Source organism: Acomys russatus, chromosome 30, assembly GCF_903995435.1.
Source record: "Acomys russatus chromosome 30, mAcoRus1.1, whole genome shotgun sequence".
NCBI lineage: Eukaryota > Metazoa > Chordata > Mammalia > Rodentia > Muridae > Acomys > Acomys russatus.
The window spans coordinates 26100147-26127663 of NC_067166.1; the positions used below are offsets into that span (position 1 = coordinate 26100147).

General features: G+C 42.3%; 1 protein-coding gene across 1 annotated transcript in view; it reads right to left on the bottom strand.

The window, feature by feature from the left end:
* The window catches only part of Acot12 (acyl-CoA thioesterase 12), a 39725-nt gene that overhangs the window by 6396 nt on the left and 5812 nt on the right, over positions 1-27517 (bottom strand). Inside the window, exons 2-11 of the mRNA XM_051172400.1 lie at positions 24359-24428; positions 16705-16765; positions 14434-14535; positions 11601-11736; positions 6104-6257; positions 5398-5517; positions 4511-4661; positions 3866-3921; positions 3518-3581; positions 2659-2742 (exon numbers count right to left, since the gene is read on the bottom strand). Of these exons, the coding sequence (XP_051028357.1) occupies positions 2659-2742; positions 3518-3581; positions 3866-3921; positions 4511-4661; positions 5398-5517; positions 6104-6257; positions 11601-11736; positions 14434-14535; positions 16705-16765; positions 24359-24428 (998 nt within the window). The remainder of the gene's footprint in view (positions 1-2658; positions 2743-3517; positions 3582-3865; positions 3922-4510; positions 4662-5397; positions 5518-6103; positions 6258-11600; positions 11737-14433; positions 14536-16704; positions 16766-24358; positions 24429-27517) is intronic.

Consider the following 27517-nt stretch of genomic DNA (forward strand, 5'->3'; position numbering starts at 1 on the left):
CTATCACCCAGTGTGCCTTTGCTCTGCCATTGTGGGCTCTAACCCTCTGTGCCATAAGTGCCCCCCCACCCTACCCAAATTCAAATTTTTTTTTTTTTTTTTTTTATGAGTTGCCTTGGTCATGCTGTCTTGTCACAGCAGTGGACATTAACCAATCCAGCCAGAGTTGGCTTCACGGACAGCGTCTCCAAGCACAGTTCCCTAAGAACATGGCTTCCCTTTGCCCCTGAAAATGGAGGTAGACTGAATTCATAACCAGCTTCAGTGCTTGGGGCAATTGTGCAGTTTAGTCCTGGAAATGAAGCTTAACTACGTAGCTCCAGACTCACAGAAGCAAGTGTGTGCAGAGTCCGGTAGTGGAGCCGTTTTCATCACAGTAACTCTGCTCCCGTCTTTGTTTAGATGTTTTACAATTCAGATGAAATAACTAGTCAGTTTAGACTTTTTGTACCAATTGGTAAATCTGTGTTGAGATTACATTATAGGCAGAAAAGGGAAGCTGGTTTTTTAATAGAGGCCTGGTCTCTGAAGGCGCCAGATGCCATAGATGACAAGGGGCTGAGGGTGGGCAGGTGGTAGTCTGGGCCTAATCTGTTCCCTACTTCAGCTTCTTTGAGGAAATATCCTCTCTGGTTTGCTTCCTACACCAGGGGTTTTTCCCACAGATGATTTTTGGACAATCCATATCATTTTTGTTTTCATCATATTGCTCATTTATTCTCAGACTTTAGATACTCCATGCCTGTCAGGCCAGGCCCCTGTAGAGGACACAACTCAAGCTATGCATGATGCACTGCCTAGAAAACTCTCCTCATCCTCACTCATGACATTGCCTCCAAGAAATAAGAACCACACACCTCTGGGCTCCTCTGCTGTTATATTCTGTCATTCTGTGCAGTACAATATCCTACTTTGTTTATGAACTACCTTATATTATTCATGAGCAGTTTTATATGCATATATGCTGTTTCTAAATTTCTCCTTTGCTCCTTGCATTGCTTTTAGTTATCTCTACTGTACTATATAAAGAATATTATGTAAGTATTGTCAGATTTTATTATAAATATCAGACTTCTAATCCAATTACATTAAGAATAAGAATAAAAGAGTGGCTGTGGTACACACTGGTGATCCAAATTCTTGAGAGGAAAATATAAGAAGACCTTGGGTTCGGGGCCAGCTGCATAGTAAGACTGTTGGGGTTAGGATGCTCAGAAACTAGGAAAAAAACCAAGAGACAGATACCATAACAAGAAAAGAAAAGAAGGTGTTTAGACACCTATTCTGAGCAATATTGAGAATCTGGTACTTTAGCTCTTAAACCTGTTCCTGCATCACTGAGCACAGTAGACATGGCCACCAGCTGGAATTAAAGGGCCTAAGGAAGACCCTAGAAAAATTCAACAGTGAGCACAAGGGAATAATCAAAACAACAAAAAGGAAATGCACAGAAGTCAAAGTCAGAACTGAACATGACAATGAAAGTAGCCTTCAAATTTACTTATATTCCAAGACGGGAATTCCAAGAGCCTGTCTGGCTCTCATCTGCACTGAAACATAAAGGCATGGCTGAAGTTGTGTTGGATCAACAGGTGCAAACTTGGATTATCCCAGGACAGTCAGGACAACCTGGTCCTCCTGTTTTCTAGGGTGATGTCTCATCAGCAAAGGTAGCCCCCAAAGCTGTCAGTGTCAATCATCTTCCAAGTGTCAGGCACTACCATGGTCTGGGAATACAGTGGGTGAGCAAAGTGTACCCTAGAGCTACTGGCTCCCAAGACTTCCAATATTCTAAAGGCCCAAATGATATACACTTATTTCAATTTGATAGTATGCGAAGTTGTAGAAGATGCTAAGAGAGATACAAAGAAATCAAGGCAAGGCTTCCTTCATGAAAGGTTTATTATCTGTTTGGAGAAAAGGATCATTGAAAACCTAAATTGAGCCAGGTGTTGTGGCACACGCCTTTAATCCCAGCACTCGGGAGGCAGAGGCAGGCAGATTGCTGTGAGTTTGAGGCCAGACTGGTCTACAAAGCAAGTCCAGGACACCTGAGACTACACAGAGAAACCTTGTCTTGAAAAATTAAAAAAAAAAAAAAAGAAAAGAAAAGAGAAAAGAAAGAAAGAAAGAAAAGAAAAGAAAGAAAAAAAAAAAGAAAGAAAAAGAAAGAAAGAAAAAAAAAGAAAAGAAAAGAGAAAAGAAAGAAAGAAAGAAAGAGAGAAAGAAAGAAAGAAAGAAAGAAAGAAAGAAAGAAAGAAAAGCTAAATTGTAATGTAAGGTGTAAATGTCAACTCTCTGTGGATGAAACATTACAAGACAGAAAAGAATTCAAAGACAAAACTGTCATGATGAAATGAACTACTGAAGAAAATTCATTAAGTCTGGAGAGGATTTATGAAGAAGTATTTGTCCTGGCTCATCAAGATCTCAAGATCCTCAGGTTTGGGTGGATGGAGATGGGGGGAGGGAGAGGTGAGAGGTGGGATGTGAGAACCCAGGTCTGCTGGGAGGCAGGAGTACGAGAGTGCTCTAAGTCTCCCGGCAGGAAGGCACAGGCCTAGAAGGAAGTCCACTTCTTAAACACAGCAGCAGGAGCCCTCAGAAGTGTGACCAGCATTCTAACTTTAATTTGCAGCACAAACCCTGGAAGCATACCTTGTCCAAGGTGGTGGTAATCTCCCAACCGCTTTTGGATGCCAGATTTCTGAGAGCCTCCACATTGGTGTTACTTAGGGAACCCTAAAATGCACAAAAACATTTAAAACTACGTGTTTGATATATATATTTGGGATCAAGTGTTTTCAGCTTCAATGATGGCCAGTGCTGGAGGTACAAGGTAACTAAGCACTCATGAAGTCTGGATGTGTCAAGTCGGTATCCTGAGCCCTTCAATGTGACTTGGATCCCACGTTGGAGTTCACTGTCAAAACTGTTTGAATGACTAATTTTCTTTTTAAAAATGGTTTATTTTTATTTTATGTATATGGATAGTTTGCCTGCATTCAGGTCTATGCAGCACATGTGTGCAGTGCCTATGGAGGCCAAAAGAGGGCAGCAGATCTCCTGGAACTGGAGTTACAAATGGCTGTGAGCGAGCCTCTTTATGGTTTCTGGGAGTTAAACCTAGACCCTCTCTGGGAGAGCTTCCAGTGCTCTTAGCTACTGAGCCATCTCCCTAACTCCATGTAATCCTTCTTGCTCTATAAAAGTCCATGTTTATAAGCATGTCACTCATTGCAAGTTGAGGCAAGACACCATATTGAAATGTCCCATGCCAGAAGGAGACACACTGTCCTGGGTCAGAACTGGGGATCTGTTTACAGAGTTCAAATCTGATGATAAAGTGCCCAGCAACTGATGACTTGTTTGGTATTATTTAGAGATGGAGGGCGATGCAGTCACCTTGTCATCTAACCCCTGCAGGACAAAACAGATCTGCCAACCCAGGAGGTTTCTGCTTTTGTGGTGGTGTAGCATTTACACAGAGCATTCCAAACCGTAAATCACTTGTCACCTTTTTGCTGGTATCCCACGGTGTGCTGAGAGTAACTTCTGTCTTGTGGGAAATAACGTATTTCCTGAAGAAAAAAAAAAAAAAAGTAATGATTTTTTTTTCTTCTTATGCTTAATACATGACCCATAGAAATTTCTGGATTTGAAGTCAGCCATTTAAAAATGTGCCCTTTGGTGGGAGAATTGAGAAGAACCATTTCCGGGTTGGACTATTTTTAACTTTTAGGAAACATGAGGCCCTTTCCTTTCCCATTATGTGGGGAGCAGGGACGCCAGGCAGTGGCTCTTTGTAACGAGGCTTGTCAGGTGGAGAAAAGCCCATAAAATCCTTGCACTGTGTGTCCTTTACCTGCCTAGGCGAATTCTCCTTCGTGCAATGGCTCCCTGATAGCGTCGAAAATCGTCCTTAAAAAATAAAAATAAAAAAGAATACAGCCAATCAATCTCTAATATTTTAGCACTAAGATCCTTCAGTCTCCTTTCCCTAGACTAACTGGGTCTCCATGTCTCCGGGACACCTTCCTCGCGAGGTCTGAGCTGTTAGATGACTTTGACAATATTTTCATTTCCTTTTCAAGGTGGAGAGTATTTTCATTTCTGCTGTTAGAATCACACAGATTTCTTTCACGTGAGGGTTTTTAGAGGAGGTGAGCACTAGCACTGAGTTGATTCCGGCATGAGAAAGACAGGTTTCCATGAACGTGGTGCAGTGTCAAGGACAGGATGCCCAGTATGTCCAGGCACAACAGCAGATGCAGAAGCAAGACACAGAAAGCGTCATCTGGCTGTAGAGATGGGTGCCTGGGGCTTTCACCATCACAGCCAATCCCCAGAGTGGTGTGGGGAGAAAAGAAAAGAGATGGGCCCATTGTACATAGGCACAGAAGAGAGCAAGCCTCTTTCAAAAGCCGGTGGAGATTCTAGCCAGTGGTGGGCTGCATGGGGCTCTGTGCCCACAGGGCTGATCACTGAAGCTCACATGGTGACAACTGACCTTTGAAATGGGTTGGATTCTGGGGAAGGTGATGAGTTCCTCCTGGTCATCAACAGCATTGTAAATGAGAAAAGCGCTGTTGATGTGGCGGCCTCGGCCCTCGGCCCACTCCTGACAGTCAAAGGCCTCAACACGCACTCCAACTTCCACACTGCAAGGGGGATGCAGGCCAGGTTGGCAAGGAGGATCAGGGCCTGGCCGGCCTCCCTCCCACCAGGCAACAGGAGGACAAGGGCTCTGGTCTTTTTCCCTTATATCAGCAAAGCTGTGCAGCTGCTAAAAATCCACTTGGAGGGAGGGCACTGTAGGAGTGTAGGTTTCCATTTTCCTTCCCAAGTGGGACTTTGTTGTGAACACGCATTCATTGACAGAGTTAGTTCATGGGGAAGGCAAGTTAAATTGTGCTCAAAACATGCTTTCTTCCTTAATAGTTCTATGATTTTAAAAGAATGAAGAGCTGAAATTTGGCAGAAAACAGAGACACGCCCCCTTTGTTTTACATCTAAGAGAACAAATACTATATGAAACCTTTCACTGTGTAGTAAAGATAATAAATAAAAATAATTAGGATGTGGTCTGGACTCACTGTCATAAGGAAGGCAGGTTATGAATTCTGAGAGGAAAAACTAGAAACTCTGTTAGGACAGCAGATACCAGCTGGATGTCCCCATACCCTGAGGGACAAAACAATTCATTACACTTTCCTGACTATGAAGAGACCACACACAGAACAGAAGACTAAAGTGTGTGTCCACAGACAGGGGAGAAGTTTAAAAAATAATTAGAGGGTATTGTGAGGCAGCCCCCACACTGTCCCACTGCCCTCCCGAGGACGTGAGAGCAGGGCTTGCGTATGGCTCTGGGTTGGCGCACGCGGCACACGTTACCTGTTCTGAAATGTGTTGTTGACTATGGCACTGAAGACAAGGCGGTCTCCAACTGTGGATGGTCCCCGGAACTTAAACATATCCACGGACTTGAGAAAGGGATGCCCGTGACACAGGCGGCTAAAGAAACAGGGGAAGAGGACAGAGGAGATGAGCGTCCTCCATAGTTTTTCAACACCTGATTTGTTGAATGGCTTCGCTGGGAGGAGCAAGCAGCCTGTGTTTTAAGTAAACAACTCCTTTGACTCAAGAGGACTAGCCTGGAGGGGTTCTGGACACAACCTCAGGCATTTGGGGCAACAAACTGCATGTTTCTTGAAGGTGGCGGTTCCTTGTCATTGGTCGTGTCCTCTATGGAAGTCTCTCCAAAAGCAAGCTAATACTTTGGCTGTCATTTGAGTGTCATAGCCACCCTGACAAAGGTCCCAGGACACTGTGATTTGGGGTTTGGGGTAGGGCACAAGTGATGACAACCAATGCTGCTGTCACTTATTCTGCAGCTTCCCTGGTCACTAATTAGATCCACAGATCAAAAGCTCAATGTTTTCCTTCAGAGGAACAAAAATTGCCTGAATTGCTGCACAAAGTGAGAAAGGCTATATAAAATAGACACTCATGGGTTTTGTGTAGTTTTAAAAAGGAAAAGCACCTCACGCCACTTTTCCTACACCCACCACCTCCATCCCCTGGCACCAACACTGAGAACCTTGCAGAAATGGTTGCCACAGTCTCCATCCATGCCATAATCTGTCCGCCAAATGTATTTCCATGATGGTTTGCGTGGGGCGGGAGGACAAGTTCAATGCTCTGAACAGAGGTGGCCTTGGTGGTGGCTGTTCCTTCTTCATTACAAACGGGATCTGTGAGGTGACAGCAGAGACACTAGGGTCAGCCAGTGGCCCTTCGCTGGACTTGCCCTTCCAGGCCGCAACCACAACTCTGGTACTTTCAGAAAGACGGCACTGTCCTTAAAACCTTACATCAAGGATGTGAGGAGTGGGTTCTGTAGAGTGACCTTCAACTGAAAAGCATCTACTTCCAGCATTCTGGGTCAAGCTGCACAAACTCAAGTCCTGTGCTTTAAATATATGGACCATCTATAATATGTCAGTTAAACCTCAGTCAGGCCTCTAAACCAAAGAAGTCTAAAGTCAGAGAAGTCTCTGTCAATGTGTGGCACCGGCACCATGGGAATGTGGCCTCCCAGGTGAGGTCACAGCAGAAAAGACACATGTGCCACTGCCTGTCCTCATGTCCTCTGCTTCTTACGAATCAGGTGTTTCGTTTACAGACAGGTGTTTGCTCTCCACAATGGAGAAACCATTTGCTCTGGGTGCAAAACAGTACCATGCATTTGGTCATGCTGCTGGCATCTCCCAGTATCGCACATACACCGGTTACATACAGTCTGCTGGCCTAGCAGAGCTCAGCAGGCAGTGTTCATACAAAGCTAGCTGTCATTCACGGGAAATGGGTTGCTCCCAGAGCAGTCGCTTCTAGTTGACCAGAGCATGGCTCTAGGCACCTTTCACTCTACTTCATAAGGGAATTTTTCCGGTTCATGGCTAACTGATGAGCTACTTCTTGTATTTCCCTCTTCCTTCTGTGAATCATTTCCATCGTTTCTAGAAATGTAACATCAGCTTCCATTGTTCTAGATGAAGTCTCAAATGCTTCCTGTGACCCACAAGCTGTCTGTCCTGGTCCAGCCTGTGTGACTCTCAGCCTCCCTAACCAGGTCTCCCCCTCTTTGTTGTGCACTTTGGGCTTTTATCAGTTACTGTGAAGAAAATTGTCTTCAAAGTCAGGGCATTTCCACATGTCTCTTCTGTCTGCTGCACCCCACCCCCCACCTCCGACCATGTCCCTCCCGCTTAACTTCTATCCTTCTTGGATCGTATCAGTGATGTCTTTCACAGAGATGCCTTCCTTATACAAAAACACGTGGTAACTAAGGCTGGAAGACAGCTTGTTCAGTAAAGCGCTTGCTGAACAAACTGAAGGACCTGAGTTGATCCCCCTAGAACCGACAGATTAAAGCTGATGCTCTATTGTAACCTCACAACCCCTGGACCAAGGAGAAAGAGACAGGAAAGTCCCTGGGGCTTGCCATTCAGCTAATCTGGCTGAGCCTGAAACTGGTGAGCTCCTGGTTCAGTAACAGACCCTGTCTCAAAAAAAAAAAAAAAAAAAAAAAACCTAAGATGGCAAGCGATTGAGAAAGCATTGCTACTGACCTCTCTATGCACACAGTCACATGCATGCCTGCATACACATATGTACACGCACAAATAAAACTATACGTGCATACGTTTGTGTGTGGGCACCTGCATGCGCATGCATGCACAATGATTGGCTCGGCTGATTTTTCAAATACCTGCACGAACAAAGAGTTGTTGAGTGAATAAGGGAACTTGACTTTGCTGAATCATTGCACATCGTGGTCCCTCCTCTTAGTTCAATACTTCAAGGAAATGCTATGGTCATCCCATCTGCTGCTTACAACAGGTTTAAATCCTCCCCCTTTGCTTAAACAGTATAATCAACATCCAAGTCCTCCAGGTTAGTAGGTGTGAAATAGTATCGCATGTTAGTTATAATTTGCATTTCAATGAGTACTAATGAGGTCCAACATCCTTTCATATGTGTGTTAAATATTCTTGCTTTCTCTTCATTAAATGCCTATACTGTTCGCATCTATCCCACCACTGGAACTTTAGTTAATGAATGTTAGATTCTCACTACACACACACACACACACACACACACACACACTCACATACACACACTCACTCACATAGACAGACAGAAAATACCATTTATATGATATATATATATATATATATATATATATATATATATATATATATATATACACACACATACATATATAATGTGTGTAGGTGGGGTTTCTTTATTTGGAGATGGAGTCTTAGCTCTGTAGTATAAGCTGCTTTTAAACTCCTTACATAGCCTTAATCTATTCCATGTCTTGCCTATGTCACAGTCTCAAACTTGCAGTGATTCTCCTGCCTCAGCCTTCCAAATGCTTGGGTTACAGCCGTGAGACACCATGACCAGTTACTTAGATATTTTGGTAGACAGTCTCCTTACTTCCTTGTTAGACTTTCTAGATCAGCTCTGTTCTTGAAGGCATGCTTGATTCTCTTTCCTTTCTCATTTAATCAAGTAATGGAGTTGTGCATCAACTCCAAGGCCTCACATCTGACAGGCAAGCACTCAAATGTCAGGCTGCACTCGAAGCCCCTCATATTCCTTCTTGTTACATTATCTTCTTACACGCAATGTTCTTAGTGGACCCCCCCTGCAGACTTTTGTGATATTTTTATTAGGAGTCCTATTGCCTGGAAGTTATCTGTGGAAGTCCCTGAACTTGGACTGGAGACTCTTCTTCACAGTGGACTTTTATATGCTGTCACTGACCGTAGTGGGGCTAGAATACCACACACGGCACACTAAAGCTCACCGATCTGCTGCTACCCAGGACCAAGTCTGCAGGAAGAGGAACTTGGGTCTGGATTCTAAAAGGGAACGATTCTCCTGTGCCACCCAGGGCTGATGCTGAGACAGAAAGGCACTACGCCTGTGCTCTCTTAAGGGGCTTGCGGAGATGTGGGGATACGGCGTGGGAGGTGAGGTTTGGGGGCCATAGAGAGGTGTTGGGGGGCTTTTGTAAGTGGATTCGTGGAGTGTCCTTGGGGGTGATTGCAGCTTCCACGATTTCCTGGTTCACCGTTCCACCTAAGACAAGTGTCTGGTTCTTGCCACAGTCTGCGGCTTTGGGTACTTTCGAGTCCCAGAGCTAATGTCAGGTTAGCACAGTCTCTCTCTCTGCTTCTTTGGTATTCTCGAGGCACCATTGACCTTTCTGCTTTCGCTCCTTATCTGAGTGCTGAGATGGACCTGCATGCAAATTCTAGATTTCCCCCAGACAACAAGTCTCCCACATCGCTATAAACAAAACTGGTTTGTTTTCTGGGTAACTTTTAAAGACACGTAAATTCTTAACCTCTTTAACTTCTATTTATTCCCAGTTTTCTAAGAATTTTTTAAAATGAATCTTGTTATGCTGTACAGGCTGACTTGGAACTCCTGAGTTCAAGCGATCTTTTTGCATCAGCATGGAGAGTATCTGAGATTCAGGTGCACATCACCAGACCCTGCTCTCTGATTGCAAACTTAATTTTATTAGATGAAATTCTAAAAACATGATGAGTTAGTGTTGGCTGAGATATTTTCAGTTTAATATTGCTTGTCCACATGGATCTTTTTATTCAAAAGAAAACATTAAACTTTGTTTACTTAAAATACCTATAAGTCACATTATAAAGTGATAAAAATCTAAGTGCCTAACTATTTAACTGTTGTGTTAACAGAGCCTGTGCATGGCTATATGTACGACAAGTGAGAGGAATACTTACTTCAAACTGTTTATCTTCTCATGCTTTTAAATGCCTTACCCTGCACACATACAATTTTTAAATGATTATAAAATAATTACAAAACAAAAAAATTAACAGAGGGTTATAGACTCTGAGAAATATTGTAAAATAGCAGGATATTTTTCTGAGGGGCGGTTATAGGAAAAGTCACTCACTTCCCACGAAGACACATGAGCGCACACAAGGAGAATGTGGGAATCTCCCCTTGGTCAGGTTAAAAGCATACAGGCGTCAGCTATGCCATGAGCGCAGTCGTACACTGAGGATAAGTATTTTTATATGGAGTGTGTCTTCTTGTAGATAATTGCTAATCAATGGGGGAAAAAAGTAGAGCTACTGAAGATCCAGAGAACAAGTCAAGGTCACAGACCTGACTAGCCCTAGGTCTAGTAAACAGATCTCATTCTGCAATCCAAGTGACCAAGTTCAATGGTTGTCCAATGAATGTTTTTAATATATTGTTTCATCACCTTGCTTGGGCAAGTTCACATTTGTTCTGTTTTTTTTTTTTTTTTTTTTTTTTTTTTTGGTCAGGAACTTTGACCTGAATTCAGGTCATTATATTCCAGCTCTTGTTTTCATCCTTCACATCCAGAAAGGATCAACTGGGCCAACACTCTGAAGATCTGATTTTGTATTGACAAATTGCAATTAAAATAGCTCAAACTTTAATCCTGTCCCACCCGGAGTGATTCAATGGAACCATAATATATTCCAACCATCCTTTTACAAAACCTAATCTCATCTTTTTCACTTTTCTTATGAAAATATGGAAGCTGGAATCAACCTTCCCAACATCCATACAACACTCATTTCCGTTGTACGCTCCTCGGTGTAGTACTGCGCCATCAGAGGGTGAGGACAGCGTAAGCAGTCCGCTGTTACATATAGATCCCTCAGCTTAGTAAGGACGATCTGCCTATCTTCCTTTAGGATATGTGTCCTGACTAAGAACAGCCTTTCTGAGACCTAAGGCAGGAAGTAGACAGACTCCATGGCCTATCACATCCTGAAATAGCAGAATCCATTGTTCGTTCTTTAATTAAAAAAAAAAAAAAAAAAAAAAAAAGCTTCTCAGTTGTGGTAGTAATGGTTCTGCAATGAAGAGCAAACTGATAGGATAGAGTTAAGTTAAAAGTTCTTCATTGAAAGGCATGTAGGACCGGGCGTGGTGGTGCACGCCTGTAATGCCAGCACTTGGGAGGCAGAGGCAGAGGCAGGCTTCTTCCTGCTTACAGTCTCCGTCTCTACTGAGAATGCATATGGCTCCTATGAAGTCCTAGATGAGAATGGGCTAAGTGACCTGTGAGGTTCCATATCAATGTGCCATGGTCACCACTCCTTCATTCCATTGTGCTTCCAAGGGCTTGCTCACTAATAACCACCAAGACCTCATCTCTTGTTCCCCACTTTCTCCTTCAGAGAAATCCCAGCCTAGAAGCCTAGGCCACCGTGTATACTCTGAATAGCCAGTCCCTTTTTTCTATACTTGCTGGGTCTGTCTGAAAAATAGACATAGCGTTATCCAAGCTGCGTTGTGATCAAGCGGTGCTGTAAGAAAGCCCCCTTCCTGCGCCAGCGCCATAGAGACTTCCTGTGTATAGACTTACCATCGAGCCTGCGCCATAGAAACTTCCTGTATGTAGACTTACCATTGAGCCAGCGCCATAGAGACTTCCTGTGTGTAGACTTACCATCGAGCCAGTGCCATAGAGACTTTCTGTGTGTAGATGTACTCACCGTGGAGGCGGCCGCTTTCTTTCATAATGCTGTTGAAGGTGTTCTCGTGCTGTAACCGGACTTTCCTTCTCTCCGATGCCAGGTCATGCTCTACACGCTCTTGCTCCGTTTGAAGCACGACAGGTTTTAAAAGGACCTAGAGGAAAAGAATTCTGTCATTCTCGGCCTCCTTAGAATACAAGAGGCCCAATGTAAATTTTGCAAAAGCAGATGGCATACTATATATATATATATTTTTAAACTCAAGTAAATGGACTATCTATTGGTGTTTCCATTAAATGTTTTCTATCAGAAGATCAAAATAGCCATTCTTATTTTTCATTTGAAAGCCATCCTTACTTATTTTTTCTCATTTTATAATTTTCAGTGCAATTACAGAATATACAATTCTATAAAATATGAAATCAATGAATGAGGTGTGGGATTGTAATTCCACTGACTTTTTAATTCATAATTTTACCTGTCTTTTGCAAAATGGAGACATCAAGGGTAGGTAATAAAGGGATTCTAGAGAAAACTGTCTTGTACCAATAGATATCCCCAATTTGGGGACTTCATCAAAACAGTGTCTAATAGGCAAACAAAGAATCAATATGTCAGCGCACCACTTCAGCTGCCCTGTAGAGACCCCGAATGCAAGAGTGTCCAGGCTCCAGCTCCCCCACAGATGGGCATGCACTGACCCTGGGTAGAAAGGTCTTGGCAGCTCCAGGATGCCTGCAGTCTGAACTTGACCCTTTACCCAGATAAGGGTGAAAAAAATCTAGTGACTCTTAACGTGCTGTTTAAAGTCCAAAGCTCTCTGAGCTGGCCTATGTCACCTGTCAGGAATGCATAGATTAACAGTGACTCTTCGCATTGTCCCATTTTGGCTGCATGGTCAGCAGAATTTAGGTGACCTGGAAAACATGAACCTTTGTTCCCCAAGCAAAGAAGACCCTTGCATCCATCATGTTGGTTCGTATCCCACAGAGTACATTATGTGTGCCTGAAAATGAGCTTGTGAGCCAGTGTTGCCTGGAAGGTGAAGCCCTTTGAGGGTGGCTGAGGGCAGCCTCTTTCTCTTGCTGTGTCACTGCCTTCCACACAGCCCAGTCTTGTGAGGCCTTCTAATTACTTGGGCTGTTCGACTGTTGAACCAAATCTAGTTAATCATTGCCAGGTTCATCCTGGGATGAACTCACTGTGGGCAGAGGTCCTGGAATTTCTTGGGGGTTCAACCCAAACCACAGCCTTTCATGCGTCTCTCCAAATGATGTGCTACAGGATGAGAAAGTGCCAACTGGAAGATTGAGTTGACCCGGACTAGGTGCTTTACAGTTTATGTTGACTGAAGTAGTCAGTTACAGTAGCACCATAAGGTAGCTGGCTCCCCAGAATGGTGCTTGGGAGCCAGTTCTTGTCTCTGTGGAGAGGGGTGGGAGATGTTCCATTATGTGCCTCTTCCACTCGTTCCTAAATCCAGAATGAGAAGTCTGAGGCAGGAGGGGTAAAAGACGGCCTCTTCTTCCAGACAAAGCAATGGGTGGTGATGTGTACTCTGTCCTACCATGCTGTCAAGTGTGGGAACTCTGTGTCAGGCCACATAACAGTCTTATTCTGAAGAGTTTAAAGATTTTGATAAAGTCAATAAGAAGCTAAACATTGCCAAACCTCTCTTACTGCTTAGATTTTCATGATCCTTGGGTCTTTATGATGCTTGGTCAAAGATTTACTAGGTCCAATTTATGACCAGAAAGCTGTCCTTCATTTTCTTAGATGACATAATTAGCAGATGTCCACCTCAGTTTGGAAGGCAGCACCCTTGGGCAATGGGGATTTGCCTGCAGCACATTTAAAGTGAGGTCTATAGGAGGGAAATCACTCCAGGTGACAACATTCTGTGGGGCCACCTGCCACCAATCATGGTGCTAGTCTAGCCCAGATGGGCTATCAGCCTAGGTTTAGAGTAGCTGTAGAGCATGGTCAGCGGCCACCTTTGCTGGCTGCAGTGGCATCATGGCTTTGCCCCAGCTGTGTTGGCAGAGGAAGATGTCAACATGAGGGAGGAGTAAGCAGTAGACCCTGCCATTGGCAAGAAAAGCCACTTTGGCTGTTGTTTGATGGCTCCTGAATGAAGTAGTCAACATTTTAATTTGAATCGTTACATCTTTCAAATGTGTTGATTTCCCTTACATACCCTCTCCCTAAGTAGAAGCAACAAAAAGAAGTCGTGACATCCTATAGTGCTGTAGATCTTAGTTCTGGCTGGCCGGGAGCTAGGCAGTGTATGAGGACACAGTATTTCTTTCAAGGGTGTTTTCAGCCCAGATGCCCTAAGGTTTATTTTTAAACTTCACTAAGTCAGCAACTTTGCTATTTTCCTGAAGGTCTAAAAAAATGATTGGACCATGGCTTTCAACTCCTTGCCAGATTTTTCCTGCTTTAAAAAAAAAAAAAAAAAAAAAACAAAAAAAAAAAAAAATATATATATATATATATATATATATATATATATATATATATATATACAGTTCAACTTCATTTTGAATTCCATAACCAAAAACAGAACTAACCCAGTAAGCAATATTCTTGAGAAGTAGATATGACTTCCAGATAATTTAAAACCATGTTTTTACTCTTTCATAAATTTGGTATTTTTTCCCCTTTAAGGTGTTCCTGTCAGAAGATCTCCGTTTGATTCTATGATGTCGCCACAGAATAATACCAATAAATACCAATGAATAAAAAAATCTTGGGTAAATGAGTCTTACAGTAAGAAAAAAATAATTCTGAAGCAGGCATTCCTATGGATCTGGCTTCAAGAAGGTATCTTTTCATGTAGAAAATGTACCTTTTCTTTTCCAACTGGTTTAGCTACAAACGTTGAGAAAGCCACACAGAGGAGCTTCTCGGTGCCAGTGAACTTGTCCTGTACTATGACCTTGATGCTGATCTGAAAGAAAGAAAAACAAGCTGTCAGTCATCTAGATAACAGATTCAACTGCAGCATGCTGAATTCAGTTACACATTTCTCCAAGCTTGCCTTCCAGTTTTAAAATGACATCAGCATTTTAGTTTATCTTAAAGTGATACTACCATCTCAGTGATGATCTACACACGATGGCCAGTGAAACTCTTTTGACTGTAGGTATACACATATTTACCAGGAAAAAATATGTGGGACCTTCCTACCTGGAATACATTATATTGAATCCATTAGCCAGAGGAAATACTTATTAATTTTTAGATCAATTTTCTTCCAGTTACACATGTTATATTACCTATACACAATGTAACATTACACATATACATAGTATAATATTGTATGTGTATTTTCTAAATGTATATGAGATGCACATCAATGTTTACATACATTATAAATTTATCAGGTCCATTTGAAGTTCTGCATTCTAATTCTTAAAAGTGTGTCTTGCTGCAACAAGCATTTTAAGTCATATTACTGGTGAATTCCCTCTCAATAACAAGACAGGCTACCAGAGAAAGGAACTGTTACTATTTTAACCTTTAGTCATGAGTTTTTGTTTTTTTTTTTAACCCCATGATAACAGGGGAAGAATTGCTGTTAGCTGCGGCTTGGTTTCCTTGGTTTATTTTCTTCCTGGGCAGTTAGCAAGTGACTGGGGCATTTTGTGAGGGTGCTGCCATAGGAGTCTCTGCCTCTGTGTAAAAGGAGCTAGCTCTGCAAATTTGCACTCCACAGGGGGAAAAAAAGGTCCTATATTTGGTCTAATAAACACGCTCCTCATATCTAAGCCAGATAAATAATGTTATCTTCTGAGAAGCACAGGCAACCTGGGGCATCTCAGTTGAGCAATGAGTAATGAATGATAAAGTGTATGTATTTCTACGCCCTCACCAGGAATACCATGTGCAAAAACAATCAATAATCCATGACTCACTTAAAGTCATTTAAACGATTTACAACAGAAATCTTGTATTTACATGGTAAGTCGTAACTGGATCACAGTGAATCACATAGAAACCAAATATTCCTCACCTCTATAAACAACCCTCACATACATGAATTTTCATGTTAGAGACGTAGACAAGGAAAGATAAAATAACACATGAAACAAGAACAGCACAGCTACAACTCTGGAGTGGTGAAGTTCAGACACAGCCTGCTACCAGGACAGTTGGCTGAGGTATGTGTGATGAGCAAGGGTCTCAGAGACAAGGCATGGGGAATTCACTGGGTTAAGGAAAAGGAGGTAAAACTGGAGTTACACTCTGTGAAAAAAAAAAAAAAGTTGGAAACTAGATAAGCATACGAGGCAACTGTTTCCACATAGGAGAAACGGGTGACTAGGGTTCTGATCGCTCAGGACAGGAAAACAGATAAAAGGAATGTAGTATTTCCTGGCATCCTGAATGTAATCCCAGATAACCATAAGGGAAATGGAACCCAGTTCCACTGAGTTGAGGAAGCAGAACTCGAACAGATCCAGAGGTCTGCAGTCTGTTGGGCAGGAATCTCCTTGGCTCTTTGGGTTCATACCAACCTGAGCATGCACAGCGTGAATCTCATAAAGCCAGATGAGAATGACTTCTGAGGACACTGCCCCACCCTAGAGCACTGTTGGGGTGGATAGTTTCAACTCGCTCACAGTGCTAGGAGTCTTCTGAGCTCTCTCTGGGCAGACCTCGCCACCCATAAGACATCCATGGAGCCCACCGGAGACTTCAATTTACAAAAGGTACCTATTACCTTTTATGGACTACTTTTCATTGCAAGGGGAGGGGCGGTAAGGGGATGGAGACACAGAGTTTGAGTAATAATATTGTGAAAACAAGTAAAAAATAGAACCTATAGTTTGCAAAACACAAGAAGAATGCCCTTTTCTCTTGCATGTTAACTTTGTGTGTACCCGTCTATAGTAGATGACGTCACCGTGAACTTGAACTTGGCAGGCAGGATTGAATGAGAGAAACATCAACCCCTTAGTTTTCAATTGTGTCTCTGATTACAGATTTAAGGACTTTCTGAAATTCGGGACCCTTATCAGCTGTATGCATTGCTCTAAAACATCTTCCTTTGTGCTCTGAAAGCAATAAGGGCATGAGCTCCCACAGGCAGACCTAAGAGAATGCCGCCACTCACCTCCATGCTTGTGCTGAACGCTCTAGTGACTTTTGCTCTGATGGTGATGATGTGCCCAATTCTGTTTTTGGAAAGAAAGGAAGGTGTCAGCAATTCTAGCACATTTCATGAGATTTAGTAGACACATGTGGCATAAAGCAATTCTGCCCTAACTTGCTGATAACACCCAGTTATCAAAAACTCACGTTAAAGCTAATAGCAAAGGCAGGCCTTCAAGACAGATGTTAAGCACTCAGATCATTCTTATAAGGTCAGCAGTCTCCCTCTATTTAATCAGAAAAGAGCTCTTGCAAGGGCAGTGTACAGGTGGCCCTACCTGCAATAAGATACTTCTTGTGTGTTGCCGCTGTTCCCCATAGGAAATTCAGACCAGCACACAAGTAGACCTGTGCTACTAATGTATACTTTAAAACATTAGTTAATAAACAAACAGACCAGGAAACATACAGAAACAAACAAACAAACAAACAAACAAAACAGGCCATTGGTTACTTTTCTAGGTAGACGTGGGCCTTCAGAGCTTTTCCTCGCCAACCTATTCCCCACTGCTATGGGATCTCTGAGGTCAAGTCTTTTGGTCACTGGTCCCTTCGTCTTAGTGGGAGTTAAGAGCTGCTCAAGGCAAGCTCATCACTGCCCCCCGCTGCCCCTCCATCCCACCTGATTCCATCTGAACCGCTTTGTCACAGCTCCCTCTATGTTCTTGTATTCGTATCCTCTCCCCTACCCCATCGCCTTGTGACCTGCCAGGCTGTGATGCCAGCTCTTTCCTCTCCCAGTCTTCAACCTCTCTCTCTGTCTTCCTGATTCTTCTCAGGCAATGAAAATACTTAAGGTTTCTTTCTCCCTCTAAAATCTCTTCTTTCCGTTCTAGTTTATTTGCATATTTGACTTTCGTAAAAGAATCACTGGCCTTTCTAATTCATACCCTTCACTGAGTTTTGACTAAAGGTGGTGTTGGAGTAAGGTATAGTGAGTGAGTCAGGGCTGCTGAGTTCAGTAAGACAAGTTTTTCTTTGAGGCATAGGTATAGTAACACACCAAGTCCAGAGGCATAGAAAGGGATGACTGGATAATTCACTGACAACAGAAAACTTTGTCTTTAAATAAAGAACTGTTCCTCGGGGTGGCCCCACCAGTGACAGCATGAATGCTTTATGAATGCTTGCGTACACCAGGCAGCATGCCAAATGCTTTGAACAGTAGCGAAGAGCATGGCACTCAGTGAGCAATAACTGTTTGGTTAAATTGATGGTTCTCATTCTACTGTCAACTGGAACTGGGCTTAAACGGTGATATAAGCCAACAACTAGCTGGGCCAGGGTTCAAACCCCGCTCTTATCTGAGCTCAAAGCCCTGGAAACATGGTCTTACGTGGGCTCCTAGAAAGAACAACAATTAGTTCTACTTTAACCACGGAAAAGGCTTCTTTCGATACATTAAAGACAGTTTACAAGGCATTATCAATTGGTTTTCCTGGAAGAGTGGCGATATCTACTCAATGCTTTGTGTATATATTGAGGCCCTATATATTATATCTCTTATAATCTGTAACAATCCAGGCAGAAAAACTAGAAGTAAAGGAAGTAATTTACATATGTACATAGCTAGATATTTCTAAACAAGTAATTCTTGCATTGGAAATCTGAACAAATCAGTATTTCAGTATACTTTTCTTAATGTTTAGGTTAATTTAACTAATTTAGAAAGTGATAAAAATCATGCAAAATGCTCCAGAATGGACTTAGGTAATGTTGAATAAAATGGCCCATGCAATTCCATTTTGACCAACCTGTTCTGTTTTTAGGGATTTATTCCAAAAATACCCTCGCAAAAGTATAAACGTGCAGCACGTAAATCCATAGATTGAAGTATTATCTGTGATGGCAAAAGTAATTCAGAGCTTACTGACGAGGACCAATTGAATAGGAATCTCTATAATGAATACCAAAGTACCTGTTAAAGTGATGAACCGCTGTACGCATTGCTCAGTTGGTTTTATGGTCTGACTCTTATATGGAAAAGGTGGAGAAAGTGACATAATATATTGGAATTTATTTTTTAAAGAATATGAATACATGCTCATTTATATTTTAACGTAAAGGGTAATTATCAGAGAAAAAGGTAGATGCGTAAGAAAAGGAGGGAGCCTTGGAGTAGTGTGATAGAAACTAAATGTGCCAGAGTGAAATGTATGTTCCTCATTTGAACCCATTGCTTGTAAACGTTATACATGCTAAACCAGATGCAACAAAAACAAAACGCCATCTTAAAACAGAAAGCAATTGACCACGATAGCCTAACTATCTGGACAAGAGTCCTTTGAGTAATTTCAAATTCAGGGATTGTGGCTGTGTCATGTTTTAAAAAGGAACGTTGGTATTCATGAGTATTTACTGAATTATTTACAAGTTGTGACTAGAATTAGCTTCGGAATAATACACATGGGACAGGCCACAAAGGGTCTTGATGGGAGGAGATGTGAGCTGATTATCCTCGCAGGTCAGCCATGGGTTCTTGTGACGCCCCATACTGTTTGTTCTCATCTTATTGTCTGACTTGAATTGTTCTTCCATAAGGGCTGCAGAAGCATATTTTTATGGCTAAAGCAGCTTAATTTCATGCTAGGCTCCTATCTTGGCACCCTCCAGCCATTTGTCTCTGACTCCAGTCCCCGGGATATAAATTCCCAGTAACCAGGCCTCAGTGCCCCCACCCCCAACAATGAGCAGTTTCTACTTTACTTATTATGGTATGATGGATTCTTTTGTTTGTTTGTTTGTTTCTGTAACTTGATAATGCAGATACCCAAGGATTGCTTTTAGTTGCCTTAATCACTCAACTTGGCAGAACAGAACAGTTTTACTTGTTTGCATAGATACTGAAGGCATGGCTTTCCCTTTTAAAAGTTGTCCCCGACATTTCTCCTTCATGACAATCTCAAATTGGGCTCAGAGACAGTTCAGCTTGCTAGCAGCTAATCAATAAATCTTGTAATTATAACTGTATTGAGACTACGGTCCTTTCCCAGGGCTCACAAATTCCATAACATTTGGAGGCCCCAGTGAGGTGCCTGGAAGACTCTCAGACTCAGGGCCAGGGGTCTGGGATAGGCTCCCAAGGGAGCAAGTCTAAAGTGGACTTGATAGTCTGGGGATCCCAGACTGCAACTGTGCAAAACTTGCAAACTGAAGGTAAGAATTGCCAGCCAGCGTGCTTCTGAAGCTTGGAGTCAACAGTGAGTTGTTCTGATTTGTTTTGGAGTCCGGATATTTGAAGAGACATAGGCAAGATCTGATGAGATGAAAAACCCCATCTCTGGGGTACAGGGATCCCCTACTATCCTTCTAATTTTGTTGTAGGAGGGAAGGTGGCTACCATGCCTAAGTTTGTCTGGTTTTTTGTTTTGTTTTCCTGATTGTGTTGTTTTACTGCCTTTTTCTGATGTCCTCGGCTGTCTGTTGGATATCTGTTTTCAAGTTTTGTTGCAGAGATGAGGGCTGAACGGAACACGGCCAAATCGCCAGGAGCTGCATGCTACATTTTCAGGATTTTTGAGAGGCAGACTCCTCCTGGCTGCCTCTCTGCCAGCTCTGCCAGGGAGCTTGCTCATCTAGCTTGCTCCATCTCGGTCCCTCCCCTTGCTGAAGCTGAAGCCTGCTATTTAAGCCCTACAGCGACACCAGGCACCCTTCTATGCCTTCCTGTTTGACATCCTCTGCTTCTGAAGAACTAGAAATGATCATAATGAGAGAGTTAACCCAGAAGCAGAAAGAGTCAAATGGTATATATTCACTTATATCTGGATATTAGCCCAAGGGGCATGTCCCATGAAAATCTTCACTTACCAGGAAAGTGGGTCAGAGGGGGAGGACATCCTATTGGGACTCTAAGTGAGAGAAGCATAGGAGAATGGGGAAATAGAAGGATCCAGAGGGTCCTAGAAACCTACAAGAAGAACATTATGATGGGCAGATCTGGGCCCCAGGGGTCCTGCACAAACTATGGCACAAGCCAAGGAATATATGTGCAGTGAACATTGAATCCTGACCTAGATCTAGCCAATGGACAGGACATTCTTCACAGTTGAGTGGAAAGTGGGGACTGACTTTCACACGAACACTGGTGCCCCATATTTGTCCACGTCCCCTTGAGGAGGGCCCTGGTGGCACTCAGAGGAAGGATAGCAGGCTACCAAGAAGAGACTTGACACCCTATGAGCATATACAGGGGGAGGAGGCCCCCCTCAGTCACAGACATAGGGGAGGGGAGTAGGGGGAAAGCAGGAGGGAGGGAGGAATGGGAGGATACAAGGGATGGGATAACTATTGAGATGTAATATAAATGAATCAATTTTTTAAAAGTGAAAAAAATGTCGGTTTTGTTCCCTATGAGCTCTATCTCCCAGTTAGCTCCTGTCTCTGGCCACGGAGCTCTGGCTGTGGCCACTGCCCCAGCAGCTGGGCTGGGGTGATGCAGGCAGCCCTGATGTGCAATCCTGGTAGGCACTACCAAGTGCCTGCTGCTCCCTGTACTGCTGCAGCAGGCCTGCACCCAGAATTTCCTATCGCTAAGCCTTCTTTGTACTCTGCTTGCTCTGGTCTCCTGCTCTGATCATTGGATTTGGATTTGATTTTGTGGGGATTAGGTGTCCTTTGGGTATGGCTAATATTAAAATATTGTTTTATGCTGCTCCATTGTATTAAAAAGCTAATTCTGGGGTAAGAATATGGTAGTCCAATTCCAACCCAAGCACAGTTGCTTGAAAATTTCCCCCAAAACCTCTTTCCTAAATCAAAAGGCCACTGGACTCTAGGACAAAAAGAGAAAACAACAGCTAAAATATAAAGTTTCTGTGCCTTAAGATTTGTAGGCTTATTGATATGGTAAAAAAAAATCTGTAAAACAAAAAAACAAAACAAAAACATCCAGATGCCAACATTTTCTGCGTCCCTGTAGATGTCTGGTTGTTACAGTTTTCTGTTCAATGGCTCTAGGTTACAGATGTGCATATTATTCTACAATCCAATGACATTGAAAGATAAAGGATATTTATTAAACTTCTCATGATGTCTGCCTCCATCAGTAGACACACATAAAGTGGTTATAAACATAAAATCTTCTGTCTAAATCTCTTAATAATAATTCTAGATAGGCTTGCTTAAAATAGTCGGAGCCGGACTTGTTAATAGTTAATATTCCTTCAAAAGGAGATAAGCAAGGTCATTGGACCTTCACCTAAGAATCCAGGTATGCCTTCCAACTGCTTGTACGCAACTAGGTCCTAATTGCAACAAGTCTTAAGTATTTTCTGGAGAAACTGGGGTATACAGGCTAAAAAGTAAGACTAAGGATGGGGCCCACCTAAGCAATAATGGAACAGCTGGTGGACATACCTTAAGGCTCCAGATATTATCAAATACCCCATAGGAAAAAAATGGTAAATTTATTTATTACTGTTATGTCTCATGTTATTTCAGATTTTAAAAGAAGAATTTATGTGAAGATTAGAATGGATAAATGAGATTATAGATGTTTAACTCTTGACTTCTCTCACTTGCTTGGCTCTTCATTAGAAAAATTGTTCCTTCATTCAAGGTCATGGATGTTCGGAATTCCTGCTACAATGAAACTTTCTTTCTTTCAGGATCTGTAAGACCGTTGAGAGGATATGGGAGGTGGGAGCAGGCCAAAAAGTTATCTTTAAACTTGTAACAAGAACGTTAATAATTAAAAATCTATACATTGGTAATCTTAATTTGTTATTGCATGTTTATATGTAACTTGCAATTGACTCTGGTTGCCTACTTTTTAGACTGAGGAATAACAGGTTCCCAGGACATTTTGGATTAGGATAGGTTCTTATGATTTTTTTTGTCCTGAAATTAAAAAAAAATATATATATATATGTATGATTAGTAAAATATATTTGACAAATAAAGTTTATAAACTTCTCAAGCCCACTCAGAGTCACAATAACTGATTTAAAGATTTATGTCTAGCCTCTCTGTCTTTGCTAACTTTGTTAAACGTTAACTATGTGGATAAACTAAGTCATATACGAAGTTGTAGCATTCTGTAGTGGTGTTACTATTAAAGACTAAAATAGAAGAAGGTTTCCAATCCCCCCATCTGTGATATTTATGGCTTCATAAACTTCCCAGTCTCTCTATGGGCTACATTTATTATTTAAAGTTTTATTTTGACACTATAAAAGCTTCAGTTCAAAAATTATAATTTTAAGGCTAAAAATTAACAAGGATAAAACTGTAAAATCCTAGTCTTATTAAAGCTGCTAACTTCTTAGAAACTATTAAGGATAATTGGGACATGCAAATCAATGTGCAGTCATCTTATAAATGATCAAATTCTTTAATACGTTCAAAACTATGCTTGTAATCATGTTAAGTACAAATGTAATTCATTTTCAAGGAGAAGCTTTATTTAGCCTTCTGTATATATTTTCAAAGTTAAGCCTAAAGCAAGTAAGTAAAAACAAGCAAAGTTTGTTTAGTTCAGGTATACTTAATGGATAATGGTCCTCAAACTTGTCAGAGATCCGATAAATATAGCATTTAAAATGTTTAATGGAAAAAGCTTACTATGACAGATCCCAATTCCCAGTGGAGACCCCAAAGTCTCCAGAGAAGATGATGGGACTCAGCAGCTCCACCTGGATTGTGGTAACACTAACCACTGGGTGAAACTGTCCCAAAGCCTCTCCTGCTGCCAGGACACCCCCCCCCCCCCGCTGATTGCCCCACTTTGCCTAGACAAAGTAGGTCAGTCCCCTAAGTCCCACCTCCACAGGGAAACATTTCAGGTGTTCTGGGCTGGATGGCCTAAGACTGATGCTGCCCTGGGACCTCTGGCCCCCAACAAAGCCATTGTCACCACAGGAGCCTGGTGGCGAAACCAGCAAGGTAGTGAGTACGTCTCTATCATTTTAACTGATACAGAGGCCACTTGGATTATACTTCCTGCTGTGATTTTTCTTCTAAGATCTCTGATGGCTAAACTACATTAACCTTGTCTGCTTGGCAGCTGTAGGCAGCTAGTGTCTTCACCCAAGGCAGCAGCCACCTTGCTAGTTCATCTCATATGTAAAAATCACACCTTGCTTTTGCTCCAGCTAGGTCTCCTGCTGAGAAAGGCAGACAGGTTTGCCTTTGCTGACAGCCTTCACATCAAAGGATAAACAGGGTTCAGATACAACTTTTTACTCTTCGCTTATTGAAAAGAACAAAACAGTCTCGATATACAAAAAGTTCCTTTACAGTTTACTGTATTTGCACACATGAGTTACTGTTTGCACCACACCAGCACAGAGAGACTTATTATTATCATTTTCAAGTAGGAAAAAGGGGCCATTAAGGATGAATGCTAGGACACAGCCTTGCCTGACACTCCAATGCATCATAAGCTGAGAGTTACTTAATAAAACCAAGACTAGATTTGTACTCAAAACAGTGGCTACAAGTGAACACCAGGTTTTTGTTTTTGTTTTTTTTTTTTTAACTCATTTAGAGAGGCTCTAGTGCTTCTTGTTTTCTAAGAAATATGATCCTTGACTCCAAGTGGATAAGGGGCCATAAACATCTGCTGCAAATGAACCAGTAAATGCACAGCAAGGGAAAAGGGCACTCCCACTCACCTGGCTGTGTCCTCAAACAGAACGTCATCCAGGGAGGCTGTGACGCAGGACATCCCAGCATGCTTTTCAGCTTCGAAAAAACAGGCCAAAGTATGCTGTGTTAGTAGCTGTGACTATAGTTTTAGCAAAAGGAAAAAGACATAAATGGAAGTGCATTTGTCTTAGTAACACATGCCCTCACTCACTACAGTGCCAGGGAACCCACACTTTCAGAATGATCTGTGTTTAACACACTTTCAGAATGATCTGTGTTTAACACACTTTCAGAATGATTTGTGTTTAACAGCAGGCCTTTTTTTCTGTAAGCAATCTCTGTTTTGTGATGATTACTCTACTTTCTCTGAATTTTAACTGAGGAATGAATCTCTAACTTGAATTTTTAAAACTAATACTGAGGAAATCTGGCAACTGTAAGCAACAATTTTGCAAGTTTTTGATGACTCTAAATATTTCTACATTATTATCAAGCATCGTCCTTCTTTTATCTTATAAATAAACATCAAAGCTGTATCCACTGCCTCATACAACCCAGCAGCTGACTATATTTAATTTACTAATGACTATGAGCATGGAACAATCTGGGAGCCCCTGAGATCACCTCCCACATTGCAGAGGAATGTCCCTGGGGTTGGGGGATATAAAGGGCACACCAGCGTTTGCCATTTATTATTACCAAACTGACACCAAGTCCTCTATGTAAGAATGTTGTAGAAGGAGAGTGTCACTAAGGGGAGGAGCAAGGGTGACGAGGCACTGGACATTTTCCCTGGTCTGTATGTGCACTTAGTTTGTCCAGAATTGTTTAGATTATTGGTTTTGTTTAACATAAAATACCAGAGTTTATGCTATTTGGAAATGAATTTTAATGTGTCTTTCTGCCAACTTTGTTTTTTAGAAGAATTCAGTTAAAATCCAAACGGATTTTCATTGGCTTTTTTTTTTTTTTTTTTTTTTTTTTTTGGTCTGTTTTTTTCAGTCTTTCTACATAGACTAGGTTGGACAGAGACTCACTTTGTAGCCCAGGCTAGCCTCTGGCCCTTGATCCTCAGCTCTGCCCCCAGCCTTGGCCTCTTGGGTGCTGGGTTTTTAGATGCACATCACCTTGCTTGGCTCACTGGCTTTTAAAAGAACTTTTAGCTTCATCCTTAAATTTGAGGACTTCACAGCTGATGCACATTATGAAAAGATGACAGTAAATTGAGGTAAATTCTTTATCGTTTGCATATAGTGGATTACAACAGAAGTACTAACTAATCATCTCAGGTAAAGAGAAGTGAGAAATTAACCATCTGGAAGTATGTGTGAGAACAGTGGGCGGGGAAGAGGCTTGGTACTTATAAAGCAGTTTATCAATGGACTGACTCGGACATGAACTCTGGTGCCCCATATTTGACCACTTCCCCTTGGTGGGGAGGCTTGGTAGCACTCAGAGAAAGAATAAGCAGGCTACCAAGATGAGACTTGATAGCCTATGACCATATAGTGGGGGAAGAGATCCCCCTCGGTCACAGACATGGGGACGGGAATAGGGTGAAAGCAGGAGGGAGGGAGGGAGGGAGGGAGGGAGGATACAAGGGATGGGATAACAACTGAGATGAAATCTGAATAAATTAAGTAAATTTTAAAAGAAGCAGTTCATCAAAAAGACAGGGACATGAAAGCGTCAACTCTAGACACACTTGGGGTGGACTCTGCTTAAGTCAGTGGAACAGACAGGAATTATACTCGGCTGATTTCCAGGAGCTGAGGAGAAATCTTTTTACCAGTCTACTCAGTGGTCCTTACAGATCCATTCTATGACCATCTCTTTATGCCTGACATTTTCCAGAAAAGTGGTGAATGTTTTTGAGAACCCATTCTGTAAAACCCTGATAAAGGAGTGCCCAGACACACAGTTCGTGAAGGGACAGGCTGTCGAGCTCAGTTCAGATGCTCTTATTGATAAGTGTGATTGTGTACGCCAGTGAGATTTGCCAACTTTAAGTGATTGAAATAACTAAAATTTAGTAACCAATAAGGATGGAGAGCTGGCCACGCACCTGTAATCCCAGCACTGGGGGTTGGGGAGTGTGTGTGTGTGTGGGGGGAGGTGTGACAGATCTCTGTGAGTTCGAGGCCAGCCTGGTCTACAAAGCCAGTCCAGGACAGCCAAGGCTACATGGAGAAACCCTGCCTCAAGCAACAAACAAACGGACGAAGAGCTGTGCTGCACTTTCCAGGTGACTATGACATTTAGAGAACACAGTGCTAGACAGTATGTGGGACCAGGGCGAGTCAGCAACAGATAACAGCACCTACAAAGCATTTCTCACTGAAAAGGCACCAAGCCACGCCATGTCAATCATGGGAGGTGAGCACTACCATTGGTTCCATCTTTAAACGAGGAAATTCAAATCTACAAAGATTCAAATGATGGCTAGAGTGGGTTGTGACCACATAAAATAGGAACTGTAGAAACAAGTTGGGTAGATGAAGCCGAGAAAGCTCTCACAGAGCGTCACCGAGTGTGGACCCCAACAGCCATACCTTCTACTATGCACGTGTAGGAACCAATAAAAAAAAGAAAAGATAATGATATGGGAGGTCAACATAAGGTTGTACACGGTTATACATTGTCTTTCCTTCATTTTACAAGTGTGCCAGACAGATGATACAGATTTAAAAGGACCAGATTATTCTGGCTCTTAGAATTTCATTGTCCTTCATACTTTCAATGACAGTGGAAACACTTAAGAGACATTACTGATTTCCTGGGGGAAATTTGGAAGCAGAGTAGCTGAGTGATTATAATCCATGTATTCTATGGCTGTTGATAAATAGCACCAGTGTCCATCCTGTCTTATCCTCCACTAATGCGTATTGAACACCTGTGCTACGCCAGCATCTCACCAGGTTGCTGGGAATGCAAAGCAGCCACCATCCTGGTTTCCGCGGAGCTTGTTTAGGTGCGTGCACAGTGACAAAAATGATTTCGGCATTCTGAAGAAAACACGGAGCCCATGGCTTATGGAATAAGTGAAGGTCCCTGTCGGGCGAGCTGGAGTAAAACAGATACGAGAGGGGCGTGGAAGGGTAGGTTGCTGAGCAGGCAGAGCAGTGACTACAGTGAGCTGCAGGACGGCTGCTGTGGCTAGAATGGAGGCAGTGCGAAGGAGAGGA